The 18,182-nt window shown below is 38.0% G+C and overlaps 1 protein-coding gene across 7 annotated transcripts in view; it reads left to right on the top strand.

The window, feature by feature from the left end:
* Positions 1-18,182, top strand: part of FAM189A1 (family with sequence similarity 189 member A1) — a 107,502-nt gene that overhangs the window by 68,361 nt on the left and 20,959 nt on the right. For 3 of the 7 annotated variants that reach the window (XR_006163037.1, XM_042779656.1, XM_042779655.1), the window contains exons 5-8: positions 2,989-3,096; positions 12,305-12,465; positions 13,138-13,273; positions 17,669-17,744. Coding sequence is in view for 6 of the 7 variants with exons in the window: in XM_042779656.1 (XP_042635590.1) it covers positions 2,989-3,096; positions 12,305-12,465; positions 13,138-13,273; positions 17,669-17,744 (481 nt within the window). In the remaining variant the exon portion in view is untranslated. Of the gene's footprint in view, positions 1-2,988; positions 3,097-9,637; positions 9,701-12,304; positions 12,466-13,137; positions 13,274-17,668; positions 17,745-18,182 lie in introns of all 7 variants that reach the window. The other 4 variants (XM_042779658.1, XM_033070305.2, XM_042779657.1 and 1 more) reach the window with 3 other exon arrangements.

The raw sequence follows: 18,182 nt of genomic DNA, 5'->3' as shown, positions 1-18,182 counted from the left end.
ATGGATTTCCTGCTCCTTTAGACACCTGTGAATGTAGCTGGCTGGGGCTGTGGGGAGTTACAACTGGACCTGTTGTGGTTACTGTGGCTTTTTCACAGACATTTCCTAAAGGATGTCTAAATTGACATTGCTTGTTCCAGCTGCCATCTGTAACCACCTGCCCTGTCCTGCTGGAAGCATGTTTGGGCATGGGGGGTTTTAGCTCCTGTTCACTTTTTTCCTACAGCCAAATAAATGAGTGTCATGGATTACCTGATTATTTTTTCTACAGGGCAAAGGGAGTGAATTTCCTGAAAATGCTAAATTGCCTGAGGCTGATTAATGTTTGGGGAGGGTGGGGGAAGTGGGGAGCAGAGGAGAAGGTTGGGTTGTGGCTTGATTCTGTTTGAGTTGAAACAGGCTTTAGGATAAAAAAGCCAAAATAAATAAAGAAGCGGTCTTGCTTGAAGAAATATCTAGTGGTGGTGAGGACTCCACAATCATTGCTCAGTTATTACTCTGTTAAAATTTTAGGCTTACAATATTTTCCATCTCTTTGCTTAACTTCACTGCCTTTTTACATTTTCTGGTGGCTAGATGTCTGCTCTTTACTGGTCTTTGCGAAATACGTAAAAACTCTGCATCCCTGCATTTGGAACATTCTAGTTGTACCTTCACCTTCAAAAGAGACCAGGAGAAGGAATTGTTGTGTGCTTAGCCTGGAAAGGAGTGTGTAGAGAAAGGCTGCTGTTCCTGTGGGCAGAAATCCCTGCCCTACATCAAAACCATAATGCTGAATAACAAACCTGGCACAACTGTCCCAGTGTGCCAAGGAGAGTCTCAGGGGGTTAGGGATGAGTGTAGCCTGCAAAGCACAAGAAATAATCCCCACACTAGAGTCAGTATTTGCAAGGGCTTCAGTTGTACCTAGTTGAGGATTCTGCATTTAAGGAAAAATGTGGACCCAGGTGAGGTGAAATAGATTCAATTAATGAAAATGATCAGAGGCCTAGAAAGTTGATTTCAGTTGAAAATTGGTGAAAATGGTGTTAATATGTCATTCAGTAAAGGTGAAAAAGGCTTCAAGAGTGATAATAGAGTTCACAGGTATAAAAGTCTGCTGTGTAACAGCCTGTTCTCAAGAGCTATGGAAGAAAAGAAGCCACGGGTTTTATCTGTGGGATGAACATAACCAGGACACTGATGGTAAAAATAAACTCTGCAATAGTGGGATGAAGCTGTGGGATCTTTAGGAACAGATCAAAGAAACATCTATCATGAGACACAGTTAAGTCTGTCCTGGGATGTGTAAAGTTGTATGAGGGTCTTGGAGACACTTTGCATCCTAATTTAGAATTTTGATTTTATTATTTAGCATAAATGGTATTAAGTTATGCACTCAGATTAGCTAAGTTTTTTGGTATTTAAATGGCTGTAGTAGGCAATGAATTAAGTTTCTTCCTGCTAGGAAATCGTCTTTTTTTCTATCCTAGATCTTGTCTCTGCCTCAGTGTTCTGTACCTAGGTCTGCATATGGAAAGCAGAACATAAAGGATCTCAATCTCCTTTTTTTTGGCCACTGTTAAATAATTGAATCTCCAGGGATCACTTTGCCTGTTTACCTCCATTTGAATGCTCTGTCTGTATGACTTTGAGTGAGTTCTCTGTATCACCTTCTCTAAGTGAGTTAGTGATTGGCCCTTTCAGTGTTTTGCTGTTAATGCTGATGATTCATTATTCCCCTGGCTGAGGGGCTGCCCAGGAAGACAGAAACCTACTGACCACTACAGATCAGCAAGGGCAAATTTGGCTCAGTGTAAGTTTTTAAATGACTTAAACTTGTTGGCCCATTTATTGTCTGCCTGGTTTCCATGGCTGGCATTTCCATCTTTAAATGAAGGTCACTTGAGGAGCAAGCAATTACAGTGGTAGGATTAAATCACCTTTCTGTCATTTCAGAACTGTTTGGGGAAAACAAAGTGATTTATAGCATGGAAGTTATTTCATGCACTGGCAGTGAATGAAATATCCTTTTAAACTAAGGTTCTACGGAATGTTCTTTACACAGTGAGTGTTTTTTACTCATGGTATTTTAGCAATTTTGATTTAGCTTTTCATCTGTTCTCTCTGCTGCTTTTTCTCAAATGTTTTTACTGGCTGTTCAGAGATCTAAGCCACACAACAGCCACAGCAGCCATGCAGTTGCTGTACAAGGATTGTAGTAGTTTTGAAATGTTGCCAGCACACTGAATTCTTTTCTTGTCTTTTCACTGGTTGTGGAGAAAGTACATACAGATCCAGTGATTGAAAGAGTGATGGATGTTTTATTTTAATGACACCATTGCTATAAAAATGTTCCATTTTAATTCAAGTGTTTCTTTTCTTTTATTCTACTTGTTAAACCAATACTCTGTGTTCTATTTTAAACTTATTTTTCTTAAAAAAATAAGCCAACAATATGACCATAGGCACTCAATTCATCAGTAGAAGGTAAAATGTCTGGGTGTGTAATCACTGCTTTTCTCTCATGTATAAAAATATTTCAGATGCATTGAGTTTCTGACACAGGATAAATCTCTATTTCATACAAGAATTTTTTTAACACACAACCCTAAGTTGTGGATTTCAACTACTCAAAGCAATAATATTTCTGCATGTCATTTTTAATCAGAAGTGTCTTTCTTGTGATAGCTGCAGCTTGGAGTCGACTGTGAAAGAATAATTTGTCTTTTTGGGGAACTAGGAAATTTGAATATCAATATTTCTGAGGAAATATCTAATAACACATGTGTTGTGAGAAGTGGGAAAGGGAAGATGTTTGTTTCTGTAATTGCTGCCTTTGTGGATTGCTACCTGAAAAAGATTACAAGCTAAATGAGTTCTATTCAGTTATCTGAGACCATATTAGTCGATAGCAGTTGACAGTGTTTGTTATCAAATTCCTCAAGCATTTCCTGTCCTTTGTGTCCCTGAGATAGGAGATGATATTTTGCTGATGTCTCTTCACAGGACCTGTTGTTCAGTGTGTGCGCTCTCAATATCATCTCCACCATTGTCTGTGCTTTGGCAACAGCAATGTGTTGCATGCAGATGGTTTCTTCTGATCTTCTGCAAATGGTGAGTACGTTTCAGTGACAGCACAGGGTTTGTCCAGCATAACACAGTGTCGTTCTCTGTGGGTATTCATCTGCACCTACTCTCTGCTTATAAACTTAAGCCTATTTGTGTGTCTCTGTGTAGTTAGAATGTGTGTGTATATGGGTGTATTCCTTTATCTGCATACATCCATATAAATACAGCATATAGATGTATGCAGCATGAGGAGCTGCTGTGTGTTCATGTTTATGTATTATAGCAGAGTGTTATGATCAGGATTTTACAATTGGGAGTTGTTATTTTTGTTAACGAGCTTATTAACGAGGTTCAGTTACAGATGCACATTACATTTGCTGTCATTGCTTGTATATTATCTGTGGTTTCCACACTCCCCAGAGCAATTACTTAGCTTTAAGATTCCAGTTTTCGTTACTAGATTGGTATGACAACTATGGAGTATGAGAAGTATAAGCTCAAAACTGGAACTTTTCAGAGCCCTGTGCCAATAACTGTGTTTTCATAAGGAAAACATATTCAGCCTCAGAGAAGCATTTGTGTTCAAAACAAGAGGGAAAAGGATCATTAGTCTTCTGCACAGTCAGCTGCATCACAGGATGCTGTCTTGTTTTGGTTGGACAAAGGCAGCTTTCCTATTCCAAATGAATGTTGGGATTAACAAGGTTTCAATGTAAAAAATAAAAAGAAATAAAGAAAATTTTAAAAACCTTTGTATTTTTCAGGCCAGCTACACTGCTTGTAACCTTCCTATAGTGCTGATTAATCTAGGAAATGTCCTGTTTAATAAGGGAGAGCAAACACACAAACCTAATACTAGCCATTTGTACATCTTGTATTGAAAAAGTTTGCATGAATGAAAGACTGGCCAGCAAGTTAGCTACAAACCATTTAAACAACACAGAAATGTTGTATAGCCTGCCCATACAGGCACGGTTGTTTTAAAAATAAAGAAATAATTAGAAATACACTGGGTGCCATGGATACTGATTTAAGTGCATGAATTACAGAGATAAGGCTGTCCTATCTAGACAAGTGTTCCAGTCACTGGGTTTCAAAAACAGTTAAAGGATATCTTCAGTCTGGGATCTGGTGTTTGCTTCACATAGTAATGGGTATAATAAGTTAAGCTCCTACATTTAGGTAATTACTACAAATAGTACATAAATGCATTTTTGCTATAGGGCTCTGTGTTTGCATATTGTAGAGGCTTGTAAGCAGTGCTTATTTAATAACAGTAGTATGGATGTGAAATAATTATCAGAAATAATAATTTTAGTTGATGAGACTTATATTTTAAATGTTAAAGGGTTTTTATTATATTCTGGGTATTCTTTCTTTTTACACATTCTCCCCCTCCATATTTGCTACAAGAATGCCCATTGACTAAAGAACTTTTTCGCCTTGCAGTGATGATGGGGAGATGAAGAGATTGTCACACCTCGAAAAATCTGTCTGTCTAGTGGGAAAATGGTAGCAGTGATCCAGAAGTGTATGTTCCAGGAATCTTGATCTACACTTAATGGTATTTGGCAGTGTCAGAGGAATAAAAACAAATAGATAATAATGAACCAAGAACTATATTAAAGTGCTTCTGATGGGCATTTGCAAGAAGCATTAACCTCAATAGGAAGTAAAATTCCTTAAAAGCACATAATTTTTCTCTCTGCCACTTCATTCTTAATGTCTTTCTTTTCCACCTGGCAATGCTGCCATTATGTTAATTTTTTTTGCTTCCTGTACTTTGTGTTTCCAGCTTTCTGTCTTCCTGCTTAGTTGTCCGTTCTCCCACCCTTTCAGCTCCATCGGCAAGAATTTTCTTCCCTCTCCCTAGAAGAAGGGGGGAAAAAAATACATAAAATTTTCTGCTCAATCCCAGTCTTTTCTTGTTTATCAGTTTTTCCCTTTCTTTTTTCAGGTTGCTGAGCCAGATTCCTACCGGGCCTAAGTGAGCGTAACTTCCCTGGGGCTACGCTGACTTAGACCAGCTGAACTCTCACCTGAGGATTTCTTTTTTTTTCACTATTTTCAGCCTATTGTCCCATGATCTGCAGTTCCCCTTTGCTGTACTACACCCAGAAATCTAATCAACTTTCTTTCCTCTTGCATGTTAATGCTGGATTTTTGCTTTTTCCTTTTATTTCTCACTGATGCGTGCAGCTTCTCTTAGCTGGGTTGTACCATGCTGAAAGTTTGACAGCAGCAGCAAGAGATATTACTCCTCATAGCTGAAAAGGTTTTAATATTGTGCTGATTGTTTTATGCTGTTCTACAGTATTCAAGAGCTCTGTAGGCTCTTCTGCAGCGAGGCAATAGGGAATACCCTCCTTGGATGTCATTAGGTTATCACCAGAGCAATGAGTTCTGTGATTCCTGTGCTGTGTTAGTGTTCTTGTCTCAGAAATTAATCCATTGGAATGGTAATTTTTGTAAATTCAAAGAATTCCAATTTATTGCTTAGCAACATAAAGCAGGTGTAACAGTATCAAGAAAATCTGCAGCAATGTTTCTGTGATTTTTTGTGCTTTGTTGATGACTTTTGCATACAGCAAGTGTCTTGATTCATACAAGCAAACTGATGTATTCTACTGGAAACTGCTGTCTTCTGACATCCCAGCCTTTAGGAAAAACATCCTAAAAACACAAACACAAGCTGTCTGGTAGAAAGTACAGTTTAAATTTTCTAGTGAATTTGAAGAGGGGTTTTTTGGTTTAAAAACAGTCCTACCTAAGAAATATTTTGTTTCGAGTGCTAATGAAAAAAAAAACAAACCTGCAAAATACTTCAAAGTGGTTTTATTACTTTATATTTTGCTTTAAATGTTTTCTGGATTGTTCCTCATTTGAGTTGACTGTTTCAGAAACTATCCCAAAATCTCCATTTCACTTTAACTTTTCTCACTGTGTTAAGTATATGCATTTTCTCTGACAAAGAAAACCTTCCATTTGTACTAAAGCTGCAAGAGAAAGTCATACTATAGCTAAAGATTGAAAAGATTTTTTTTGTGTTTCACTAGAGAGGTTAAGGCTGCACTCCATTACAGGGCTTCCCAGAATTGTTCTTTCTACGTACACACCCTTCCAGGAGATTAATGTGAATCAAATCAGTTCATATCAAGGCTCTGTAATGTGAAGAAACCTCTCTTAATAACCAAACTGTCACTTCCATGATATTTCATTTCTTGCCTGAGGCAGTTTCAGTTTGCATCTTCTCTAATGAATGGGCACTGTGGAAATGCACCCTGTTTTCTTCAAAAAGTAGCTGCCTGGATTAAATGCAAGAAATACAAGATATTACACCCACTGTGGCCGAGCTAAAGCACAAATTACACCTATTCCAGTTCTCCTTCCGCTCCAGATATGTTTATACAGTTCTTATCTTAGAAGTGCTGGCACTGATATCATTGAGTGTATTCTGATTTTATCACCATCACTGTTAGTAGCTGTTCATGTCGTGTGATACCTAAAACCATCTGTTATTTTGTAAAGAAAATAAGGTAATGATGACACATGCAAGCTGTAATATTTAATTACTGTTTTCATCAGTCCTAATGATAATTCAGCATGTCATTATCTTAATAGGCTGTAGTTAATATTTCCTCTCAAACACCTCTCAGGAAGCATCTCTGTATGAGGGTAATATCTTGCTGGCAATGTATAACCCCCATATTCTGGTGAAATGGTAATTTAAAAAATCTGCAGGGCAAGGCTTAAGCGAGAATTGATTCTACATTATTACATATAATTTGTTATCTAATCTAAACTACATCAAAACCTAAACGATCCTTTTTTGTGGACAAAGTTCACTTACAGGTACTGTAAAACCCAGATGACAGTCCCTTTAGAAATCTGCATTGGGAGTGACATACATCCATAGAAAGGTCCTAAATGTAGATGTGATTGCATAAATACTCCCTTCACACCCACCATAAATGCAAACCTTAGGTAAGGAAATATTTTGATATTTTTAACAAATGTACCATTTTTCATCAAACATTTTATAGATAGAAAAAAGAATATTTAATATTTAACACTAAAATATGGTCAGTACTTCAAAAAAGATATCACAGAGCAATGCCCATGAGACTACAGAGCTAATGGCTTGTGATGGTTGTAGGAACAGCAACTGGAAACAAACTGAGCAGAAAAATATGAATATGTTTTCCTTATCAAAACATCTTCAGTCTCATAATTTCCCTTTAAGATCAGGGACAAATTAGAAGATTCAACCATGGTCCTTCTGTTCTTGTAGACAATTAGAGTCTACATTTCCCTTCAGCAGATACTGATTCCAGTGTTTCAGAAAAGGAAAACAGCAACCTGTCCAGGAGGACAGTTAATTGAAGACAGAATTATAGACCCAAGTGTATTGTGCAGAGCTTTTACTCAGGATAACATGCCAGTATTTAATTAGATGCAATTAGAAATTTTTATTTCCTGTTCTCAAAAATCAGTGGATTTTTATAAATGAAATGAGAATAATGAACTCTGGAGTCTCCAAAGGACTGATTTCAAAGTTATACTGTACATTTAATAAATGTGATATGGAAGGCAGAGGTAATTACATGCAGATACAGGAAGAACTCCAGATAAGTTTCCCTTAGAGCACCAGGCACATACTGATATATGGCACTTGTGGTTTAGATAAGCTGTAATTGCTGAACAGTGACTCCCAGCAGTGGCATTTAGAAGGGGTCAGTGGTGCTGAGCAGATGCAGGATATACAGAGGAGAGGATGTCTTTGCTGATGTTTAGTGGGGAGGTCCCACAGCTGGGAATCCTGGTGCAGAGTTTTTAGTCTCACGTACCTTGGGCAGAAGAATGGACCACATGGTATCACATGAGGAACTGTTTCAGTACAGAATTGTATTGACAGGTCTTACCTGATGTTTCTTCAGCTCCTTAACTGGGTCTTCTCCATCAGCTTTTGCCTCAGTGTACTCAAAATATTCAAAACATTAATAATACCTTCTGATCACTTCAGTGGCCAACTTAAAGATGATCTCTCAGTGAAGAGCTGGAAATTTGGTCTGACAAAAACGGAGGGAGTTTTACAATTTTACACTGAGAGAAGAGATGTGTTATTATTCAGGGATAGCTGATGTGTGGCTGCAGCCTGTGAGCTGGCAGAGGAGGTCACTGGTGTCCAGCCCCTTTGTTTGCTGTGTAGAATTCTCAGTACTATGGCAATGGGCCCATGAACATAACTGCATTTTCAAAAACTTTTACCTCTTCTGGAGGTGGGATACTTTTAGCATTTGTGCTTCTAATTCTCTGCTTCCTAACAACTTGCTGCTGCTGCCATGCCAAACTTCTGTATTAAATGTAGGTCCAATCAGTGAGTTTACAGTGTTTTACAGCTTTCTTGTTTACCCTGCTGCAACCAGACAGAGAGCATGTTTTACTCTTCCCTCATAACTGCAGACAAAGTAAAAAAAGCAAGTAATCATTGCTTTGAGGGCTGTTCAAATCAGACTGTTCAGCTCTGTCCAAGCCAGACATGCCCAATGAAAACGCACCAAGTTCTGTGGTCAGTGTGTGCTCTGTGTTGCACACCCCTCTAGCACGTGCTCTGGTCTGTGTAATGTCCATCCAGTATCAGACACATTTCACACACTAAAGTAAGTCCAAGGATGAGGAAACACCTCTGTGAGTGTTATACTTTGAATGCCAAGCTTCAAATTTAAAGTCAGCTGTTTTTAAAAAGAAGAGCTTGAATTCCATATCTATATGTCATTGCCTGTCAGATTCTGAAAGCTGCCAGCCTCCAACAGCTCTGGGAGGGTAACAGAAATGGTTGAGTCTTTTGGATTTCCATAGCCATGGGCTTTCTCTTTCCTTCTAGTAAATATGTTTGAGGTATCTGTTGATAGCTATAAATTCTTGCTAAACTTTCAAGGCAGTTGAGTATTTAGCATTTACCAGAGATGCTGTATACTGTTTATCTTTATCTGCAACCATTTTCTATCCATTGCTTCTGCAGTAGCCTTTAGTTTAATCCCGGGGCTGGCTGGGAGACCACTGTGTGAGTTGTTCCATAGTGTGAGCTGTAGTTTTTAACATGATATTGAGTGCAACTTGATTCCGTTTGTCCTGGTGGCTGAACTCACCACTCCCATTTTCTGCTTGGCAGTTCTTGTTGTTACCTGTCCCATTTGCCATCGGTATCTTGATACTGACTATTTGATAAAAGCTGTCTTTTAATACCAGGAATGTGTGTTTCTGTATGAAAGTATTTGTCAGTGTTTCTTCAGCTTTCTCAGCTCATTGAATTTCATTACTGTCTTTTTTTAACCTATGAAATTTTTATTAAGCCTTTGCTGAAACCCTGCCAGACTTCACTATTTGAGACTAACACTTGAAGATTTTTAAAATATATTTTCCTGTAGGAAGGATAAGCTTTAGCAGGCTAGCAGAGATCAGTTGATGACATAATATGGAATAAAATATGACTTAATTCCCACTTACTAGCTTTCAATTGTTTTCTCAAGGATGTCTGTTCTTTGTGGTAATCCCTTATATTTGCTATTGTTTCATTTCCTGTTAGTTTCCCTCTTACAGCCTTTTTCACTTTAATTTCTGTGCCTTCCAGCAGGATGATATCACACAGGTAAACTGTTCTTTATAACCCCCAAATGTGTATTTTCATGTCCATTCTGCTGCTCGTTGTCAAGTGTTGGTCACAGTTCGTTGCCATGATTTATAGTGCTGAATCTTGAAAGGGGTGCAGATAATTCTGCTGTTCAGCTGAACTGCATCCAAGCATTAGGTCTTTTCCTCCTGGAACCACAGCCCCTTCTGCCCTGTGTGAAACCTCTCCTTTCTGTCATGTCCCATGAAGTCTGTGCTGATGGTTCACCTGCTGTGAAAGTACTGTGTGTTTAATTGCCCTGTTCTGACAGTGCTAAGGGTATCACTCCCAATATGAGGCTGAATGGATCCAGCTCCAGGGAACTCCAGGACTGAAGAAATGGAGCTACAAGTTCTGTGGTGCAAACCAAAGCTTGGGGTCCATGGCAGTATGGAAACAGTCTGGGAGAAGGTCAAGGAAGTTGTAAATTAAAATTGTTTTGTTTCCAAAAATGACCCAAATTATCAACTCTTTTAGGAAAATGGGAGCAGTCCTGAGTTTGGTGGAGTCAGTGTGCAAAATGTGACTCAGTGCATACTCAGATGTTTGTCTTCATTCTGATAAATGTTTACAGGTTTTAGAAAATTATGTTGAAGTTTGTCTTGCTTCCTTTTTTCCTAAAAGATTCTTCCATGTATTTGAGATGGTAGCAGATTGATGATTGCTTATGATTGCTTAGGACAGAAGTTTGGAGTTTAATGGTTGGTATTAATGTAATGTTACACTTTGGGAAATGGCTGTTGAAAGATCAGATGAGTTTAGACCAAATGACTGCAAGAAAGTTTTGGGGGTTTATTTTCTGTAAACCAAATAGAGAAATGTCTGATAGTAACTAGAATAACAGCAGGCCTCCTTTTCTGGAGGAGGAAAGAGCATCAGACGTTTCACATAACAAGGAGTAAATCAAACTGATGCCATGTCTTTGTTTCTATGCTGTACCATGAGTAGAATGCAATGGCTGAAAGTCCTTGGTTGGCTGTAGGATGTGAGAAACAACACATTCTGCAGAAGTTCTTTGTTAAGAATTGTGTGTGGAAATATCTCTGGAGAGCTGATCAGTGAGCAGCTAATACTTCATTTTCACAAAGAGTTGATATTGGTCCTCCTGACCCTCTGCTGTGCTGTATTATTACAGCTCTGACCTTTGAAACAACTTACATAGAGTGAGTTTAATAGAACTAAGATGTAATACAAGCTTTAAAACACAAAATACCAGTATCATTTCTGTGGTAATGTAAATTCAGCAGAACTATACCAAGTTAAATTTCAAAAAGTGATAAATACAGAGCTGTGATTTTAAAAATGAAGGTAATTTACTTTCTATTTGCTGGACCTCCTAAGCATAAACATTTTCCCTTTTATTTTAGTGCTTCCCAAGTCTTTATCATGGATTTAAACAAACAATGATGTAATGACCCAACAATACAAAAACATATGTTGTCTTGTTCCAGTCTGAAAAAGAAATGTGCCTTCAGCAACGTTTCTTAGCTGGCTTGTTTTAGAAGGCAGGAGCTAAAGATCAATTCATCTACTGGTGCAAGAAAAGTGATATGACAGCCAAAACTTGTCTGGAGAAGAAAAAACTCTGTGGTTTTGGATTGTCTTTTAGTCCCCTTTGATCCATGGGGACCAAACAGAGGCAGGTGTGGGTTGTGGTATCTTCAGGATGGTCCATATTTGATCATGAATTAGTTCAGGTCTTTCCCAGAACACTTGTGAGTGTTCCTGGTATCAATGGTATTGAAATGGCTTCCTTAAATCCCTGCTCTGCTGGAAGCTAATGAGGTTCCTGCCACAGATGTTGATGTGGTTCTCAGTATTATTACATTTTATTGTGCAGTGCAGTTATTTTCTTTTGGGTTTTGAGATGTGTATAAGGGCCAAATGTTTTTCTAACTTTCATACCAGTACTACAACCTTTATACCACATTCAAGTGTGCAGTGTCTGTATCACTAAACCACAAAGAGCTATTAAGAATATTTCATTTTACAAGGGTAATAAAGAAGAGTTATAAACAGCTTCTTCATTGGAAGTGAAAAATGGGTGGGATATTTCTAATTGTTTTATTCAAAACATATTGTTTATGTAGCAGCCTGTTTCTAGTTAGTTTTATTTGGGGTTGTTTTGGGGATTGGCATTGGGATTTTTGTAAGTGCAAGGTGGTTCAGATTGGAAACAAAAACATGCAAATAGTTGTTTTAGTAGTTACATCTATTTTTCATCATTTATTAAAATAGAACTGCTTATGGGGGCTACAGTGAAACAATATACAGTGTAGAAATACTTCTTGAAAAGCCATTAAATTGTAAATGTCTGTGTCCTGCATCCTAAGAATGACTGACTTGGAGGCCCACAGCCTCTCTGTCTTTAGTAAAATATTGTGCTGTATTTTGGCAATCTGACTCACCCTCCTCTCTGATCACAAGTATTCTTATGCTCCCAGAAGTGCCTTTTTCGTTTCAGCTTGGGTATTAATGGATTTGATATTGGTCAGTGTTGCTAATATTGACCTTTTATTAAAATTGTTGATATTGGTGATGATGTTTCTACCATCTGAAGGAACTTTACCTATTCATTTTCAGTTTCTGCCACAGAGGCCACATTCTGCCAATCCTGACTGTATGACTCCCCATGGAACTGTCCTACACCAAACCCTGGATTTTGATGAGTTCATCCCACCAATCCCCCCACCTCCCTACTACCCTCCGGAGTACACGTGCACGCCTGTGGGGGAGGCACAGAGGTGATTCTCCTTCCTGTTCTTACAGTCAGCACTTGCTTCTGAGCTGTGGACTAGGGAGCTCTTTCCAAGAGTGAAGAGCCAAATAATGTCCTTCACTTACTTAGGCTCTTCTTTTCCAGAATATACCTTTACCTTTATATGTACCTTTTTTTGCAAACTTGTTAGACTACATCTGGAAATATTTGTTAAAGTACTGCTGCAATAGAGAAATGATTGAACTTAGCTATAACAAGGATAACAATGTCTGAGCTTTGAGCAAAGATCCCTTTGTAAGTGATCCTTTCACAGTTATTAACATTATACATTTGAAGTTGAGTATGAGATTTCATTTTTTAAGGAAATCATTATGTGTATTGATTTATAAATATTAATACTAATTAAATGTTAATGAAATTAAATACTAATATAACTAGTGTGTGTTAATTTGGAGTAGTGAAGGACATTAATGATGGCAAAACAGGCTGGTAAAGATGGCTGGCACCCTAAATAAAATACAGTTATTAAAGCTACCCTGTGAACAAGGGCTTCCTTTTGGATGTCTAATAAATTTCTTGAATGTAATTCTTTGCAGTGTATTGGCTTTGAATTCAGAGAAGTCTTTATGTCACTGTGGTGTAGGTGATAAATCCAATGCAATTTCTTGATTGTTTGCTTGTCTGTGTTTTTATGTAGAAGTCTCCATTTGGACTTCCCTCATTCCCCATTTGGTGCTTTATATGAAGTAACCATTAACAGCCCAGGAATGTTATATCCAAATGAGCTGCCCCCTCCTTATGAGGCAGTGATTGGAGAGATGCCTGCCAGTCAGGTGAGGAAAACCAAAGAAAATTCTTTCTGTGATCTTTAAATTTTCATGATGCAAAATAATTCTCTATAAGCTTTAAAGAACAACCATTAGAAAATACCTGTATTCTTTAAAAACATTTTCCAGACTATTTTCTTTATAAGGGTTTAGCTAACAAATTTTACTTCCTGCCCAACAGCAGTGGGTAGTTCTCTATTGCTTAACCTTATGATTGTTACAGTTTTTGGTAATCAGCTTCTGCTGTTATGTGGCAGGAGCACAGAGCATCTGTACCCTGAACTTACAGAAGGGATCCAGTGTGCCTGAGACAAATATTTATGTTACACTTTTTGCTTTATTCTGTACAGTATTAACTGTGCTGAAACAGGAATGATAATGTATTTGCATGTACAGCCAGAGCTGATTTGAGCATTTGCTTGAAGGAATTTGTGGTAATTAATCAGCTGTCAAAAAGAGAAAACAGTTGCAATTGCTTTTGGAAGCTCTAATTGCTTTCAGGCTTCAGTAAAAACTCCAGGAGTCAAATGTTCTAGATATTCTTTCTCAGTTGTTAATAGCACACTGAGGAAATACCTGTGTTCAGGTTGCCAAATTGCACCCACATTACAGAGGGCATTACTTTGCCTTTCCCCAAAATGCAACATTGAAATATTTCCTAGTGACTTTTTTCCACGTTGGGGGAAACCAGAATTGAAACCACAACCTAAATAAATTATACAAATTTTTGCTATTATACACAAGAAGATTATTAAGGTAATTAAAATACAAGTGTCTGAGAAAAAAAGGATCTTGAAATGCAAAACCTCCAAGCAAAATGCAATTAAATCTCTCTAAGATATGCCTAGCTTTGCAGCAGCTGTGACTGACAAAGCAGCTTCTGACAGGTCTTCTGATCCTTGCCTTGTACTATACCCTTCACCCAACACAACAAACAGGCCAAACATTGCATTATTTTGATTTGTTTGGCTATGGTAAAATGAATCTGTATAAACTGCTTGTGAGTGAAGTTCCCTGCTGAACAGCAAAATTGGAGTTTTCAAGGCCATCTCCTTCTAGAACATTTTTTATCCAAGTTCCATCCTTTTTCCTTGGCAGTAACTCAGATGAGCTTGCAAGCCTTGGAGAAGTCAATATTTTTCAGTGATTAAAAACATGGACAAAAGTGATATGAATCATGCATGGTTTGGGGGAAAGAGAAGGCTCCTATCTGTGATTTATATGTGGTACTGAGTAAGGGTTAGTAAAGTGTGTCTTTTTAGTAAAGCACAAAATCATTTTGAGCACTCTTGTAACTGGTAGCACTCTTGGTGTGAGCATCAACATTCAGCTGTACGATAGCACCAGCATGTAACCACAATATAATCTAACAAGATGTGCCTTAAAGCTCTAAAGTAATGCTCTTGCAAGAAGAGCTTGGCTTTAATAAGTAGGTGTATTCACTGTTAATTTTTGGCATCTGGGGTCAGTTTCAGCACCTTGTCTGTTCACCTCTACCCACGTGAGCTCCAGAGGTGTTTGTTCTAACAACCAGTGAAGATGAGCAGTGACTTCGTTTCCAGCAGTGATACTTATGTAGTTTCTTACAGGGGTGAGTTTATATGAACTTGGTTGCTGCTGTTCAGAGAGCTTGTGACAGGCTCTGTATCTCAGCACTGAAGCTCACTGGCAGGGACAGCCAAAGCCTACAGTGACACTGTAGCCACAGATTTTTCTTGACAACAAAAGCCTTCATATATTTTTTGCAATTAGTGTCCCAGCTGAGCTGTAAATGGAGAATGGAGACAAAGTCTAAGACAGTTTTGGATCTACAAGAAGAATGAGATGGCAATCTGGGTTCTTACATGCTGCAAATGCTCCCATAGAACACAGTACAGTAGGAACTGAAATAATGAGATTTATAAATCCCTCAAAGGCAGGCTTGGCAATGGAAATCATGGCAGGGATTTAGCTGCAAAAGTGCTTCTGGGAACTATTATGTAATAATGTCATAATTGTAAAGCCTTTTACCGTGCATCAAGCAATAGGTTTTATTTGTTTTTAAATGGATTGAGATCCTTAGAATTTTATTAAATTGTGCCAAATTAGACTCAATATTTCATGCATTTTATGGGCAACAAATGTCAGTGCCGATTTAAGTGGTTGCATCTATATAAAAATTGCTGTTGTCATCTGTACTGATTAGGAATTCCCATTTCATGACTATAAAAAACAGTTTTCACACTGTTTTCCATGCAAAGTATTGACTGAGATATAGAAAAGATAAGAACAAACAGATCAGGGTTCTGGGTGAAGTAAATCGATGGTGTTTTATAAGGTTTTCTAACCTGTAGGCTGTACAGACTTGTTAAAAGCACAGGTTTTCTTCCTTTTTTCTATTGATGGCTTAGTGACTGTCTGAGGATGTGGAATTCAATAAGGTTTTGTTACCCTTGGCTGTACAGGGGCCTGCATGAAACCATGTGCTGTCCCTGTCTGAACCAAAACTGACCTGGCTTCAAAATTGTCAGTGTTACCTCCTACAATTAAAACCCTGGTTCTCCTTGCCCCAAGCAAGAAGCTAATCAATTCCAAATGCATATAAAATACATTCAGCAATTATTTAGAGACAATGTATAGCGTCAATGAACATTTCAGCACAGATTTGCAGCAGATATTTTCCAGTCAGTAATTAAGAAATTAAGTCAGTGATTATGAAAACACCTAGATTAAGAATTTATGAAAGCCCCTAGAATCCCTAGGTTTTTGAAAAGAAACAAACAACCTTAAAACATTATATTATTTCTTCCAAAGGGTAGTTGTTTGTATTTTCTACAACAACAAAGAGCATTTGTGAACATCTCTTGCTTTTCTAGTTAGTTCCCAGAACTTCTACAATTAGATCCCAGGAACAATCAGTAACTTCGAGTGACACCACATTTTACTTTTTCCCACAGATGTGATAATCTGACACAATCAAGAAAGATTCCTTAAGAAATTTCCAAGGGAAGTGGTAAAAACGAGCAATTTCACTTCTGCTTCCCAGTTCTCTGTCCATCTCTTGCTGAGTTAAAGTATTTCTGGTACTGTTCTTTGGAACAGTTGTTTGGAGTTGTATCTGCTAACCCTTAAAATAATTTTTAAAACTAAATTTGTATCAAAAGAAGTTTCCTGGTCACTTGATCATAGCAAGCGATAGATAGATAGATAGATAGATAGATAGATAGATAGATAGATAGATAGATAGATAGATAGATAGATAGAAAAAAAAAAACAGTGAGCACAGAAGTTATTCACAAATGTGTGCTTTAATCTACACTGGCATGTGAAATGGAAGCCCTTTCCCTAATAGCTTTAGACTAATTGTGTCACATCCAATTTTTTAGAGGGCCAGACACAGATTAAGCGCTTGACAAAAAGGTTTGCGCAGAGGTGACTGATTCTGATTTCTAGACTGCCACCAACCATAATAAGCTCTACTAGTTAATTGTGGCCCTACAGACAGAAGTAGATATGATGCTTTCTGCTCAAGATGGTATCAATCTCATTCCTTTCAAGCTTTTTTTGTATTTTTTTCTCATTTGTTGTTACCAGCTATTTATTGGAATATTTTTTTTATAATCACATTCCCAAAGAACTGCTAAAAACCTATCAATATTGGCAACAAGATCTATTCCAAACTCTAATCAAATCAGTAGAAAGAAAATTTCCTAAATTTCAGATATTTATGGATCCAGTCTTTCCATTAGGAATGATTCTATATTTTGCTCACATGATTCTCAGAAGTGAAGGGAAAGTTATCCCCCTAGATCCACCCCTTCAGAAAAAAGGTGAGTGGTAATACTATCTCCACTCTGCAATGTCCAACAGGCTGCAGGGCGCCTGGGTGGACACGATGCTCTAGGGCTTCAAAACACATTAAGAGTTAACATCTTCACAAATAAGGAAAATACTGCTCTTGTGCTTGTTTTTGTGGTTTCTGGTTTTGTCTCCACTATTTTAGGGTGATATGATGTGGTGAACAAAAAAACAAGCACAATATGAGAAACACAGACTGTAGAGAGAGAGAGATTGCTTTTGCCAAACCCATTGATTTGGGAGAGATTGCTTTTACCAAACCAGTGGGTGTTAAGCATTGCATTAAGTTTCGTAGTGTGAGCCTGCAGCCCCAAGTGCCTGTGAATTTAAGATGAATTTACCTTGTAGATTCTGGAAAAATGAAAAATTGCATTAAGCATGTGCCCTTGCTCTGCATTTGCTCCTGACCCAAAGATATAAAATAATTTAAATATATTTCAATCTGAATAGCAGCTCATGTGAAAGTGACTTGCATTGTCAGGTGTGTCCTTTAGGTCCTGAGCACTACACTTTGCTTGCTAAGCTGCAGGTTAATGAGCTCTTGCATTCCAAATGTTCATTTAGGTCACTGGTGCTGCTCAGCAAGCATCTGAATCGAGCCTGGGGGAGAGGAACACAACCCCGGACTTCAGCACACAAGGTGATTGTAGCTTTGCATTTGTCTCCTTAGAGTGGGAGTTTTGAGCACTCTTCTCTTCTCTTCTCTTCTCTTCTCTTCTCTTCTCTTCTCTTCTCTTCTCTTCTCTTCTCTTCTCTTCTCTTCTCTTCTCTTCTCTTCTCTTCTCTTCTCTTCTCTTCTCTTCTCTTCTCTTCTCTTCTCTTCTCTTCTCTTCTCTTCTCTTCTCTTCTCTTCTCTTCTCTCTTCTCTTCTCTTCTCTTCTCTTCTCTTCTCTTATCAGAAAGGAGCATTTGCTTTCAGGTTGTTCATGGCAAGAAGGACATTTTCACAGTCAGAGTCTGGGGCTGGAAATGCAGAGGAGAGTTTTGCTAGACAAAGCAAGCTCTAATTAAGCCCTTTGAGATGGATCTGGCAACTGTCATTTCTCTTCAAAGAGTCCTGCACATTCGTTGCAGCTTG

Source organism: Catharus ustulatus, chromosome 12, assembly GCF_009819885.2.
Source record: "Catharus ustulatus isolate bCatUst1 chromosome 12, bCatUst1.pri.v2, whole genome shotgun sequence".
NCBI classification, from domain to species: Eukaryota; Metazoa; Chordata; class Aves; order Passeriformes; family Turdidae; genus Catharus; species Catharus ustulatus.
This window is presented reverse-complemented; position numbering and strand designations above follow the sequence as displayed.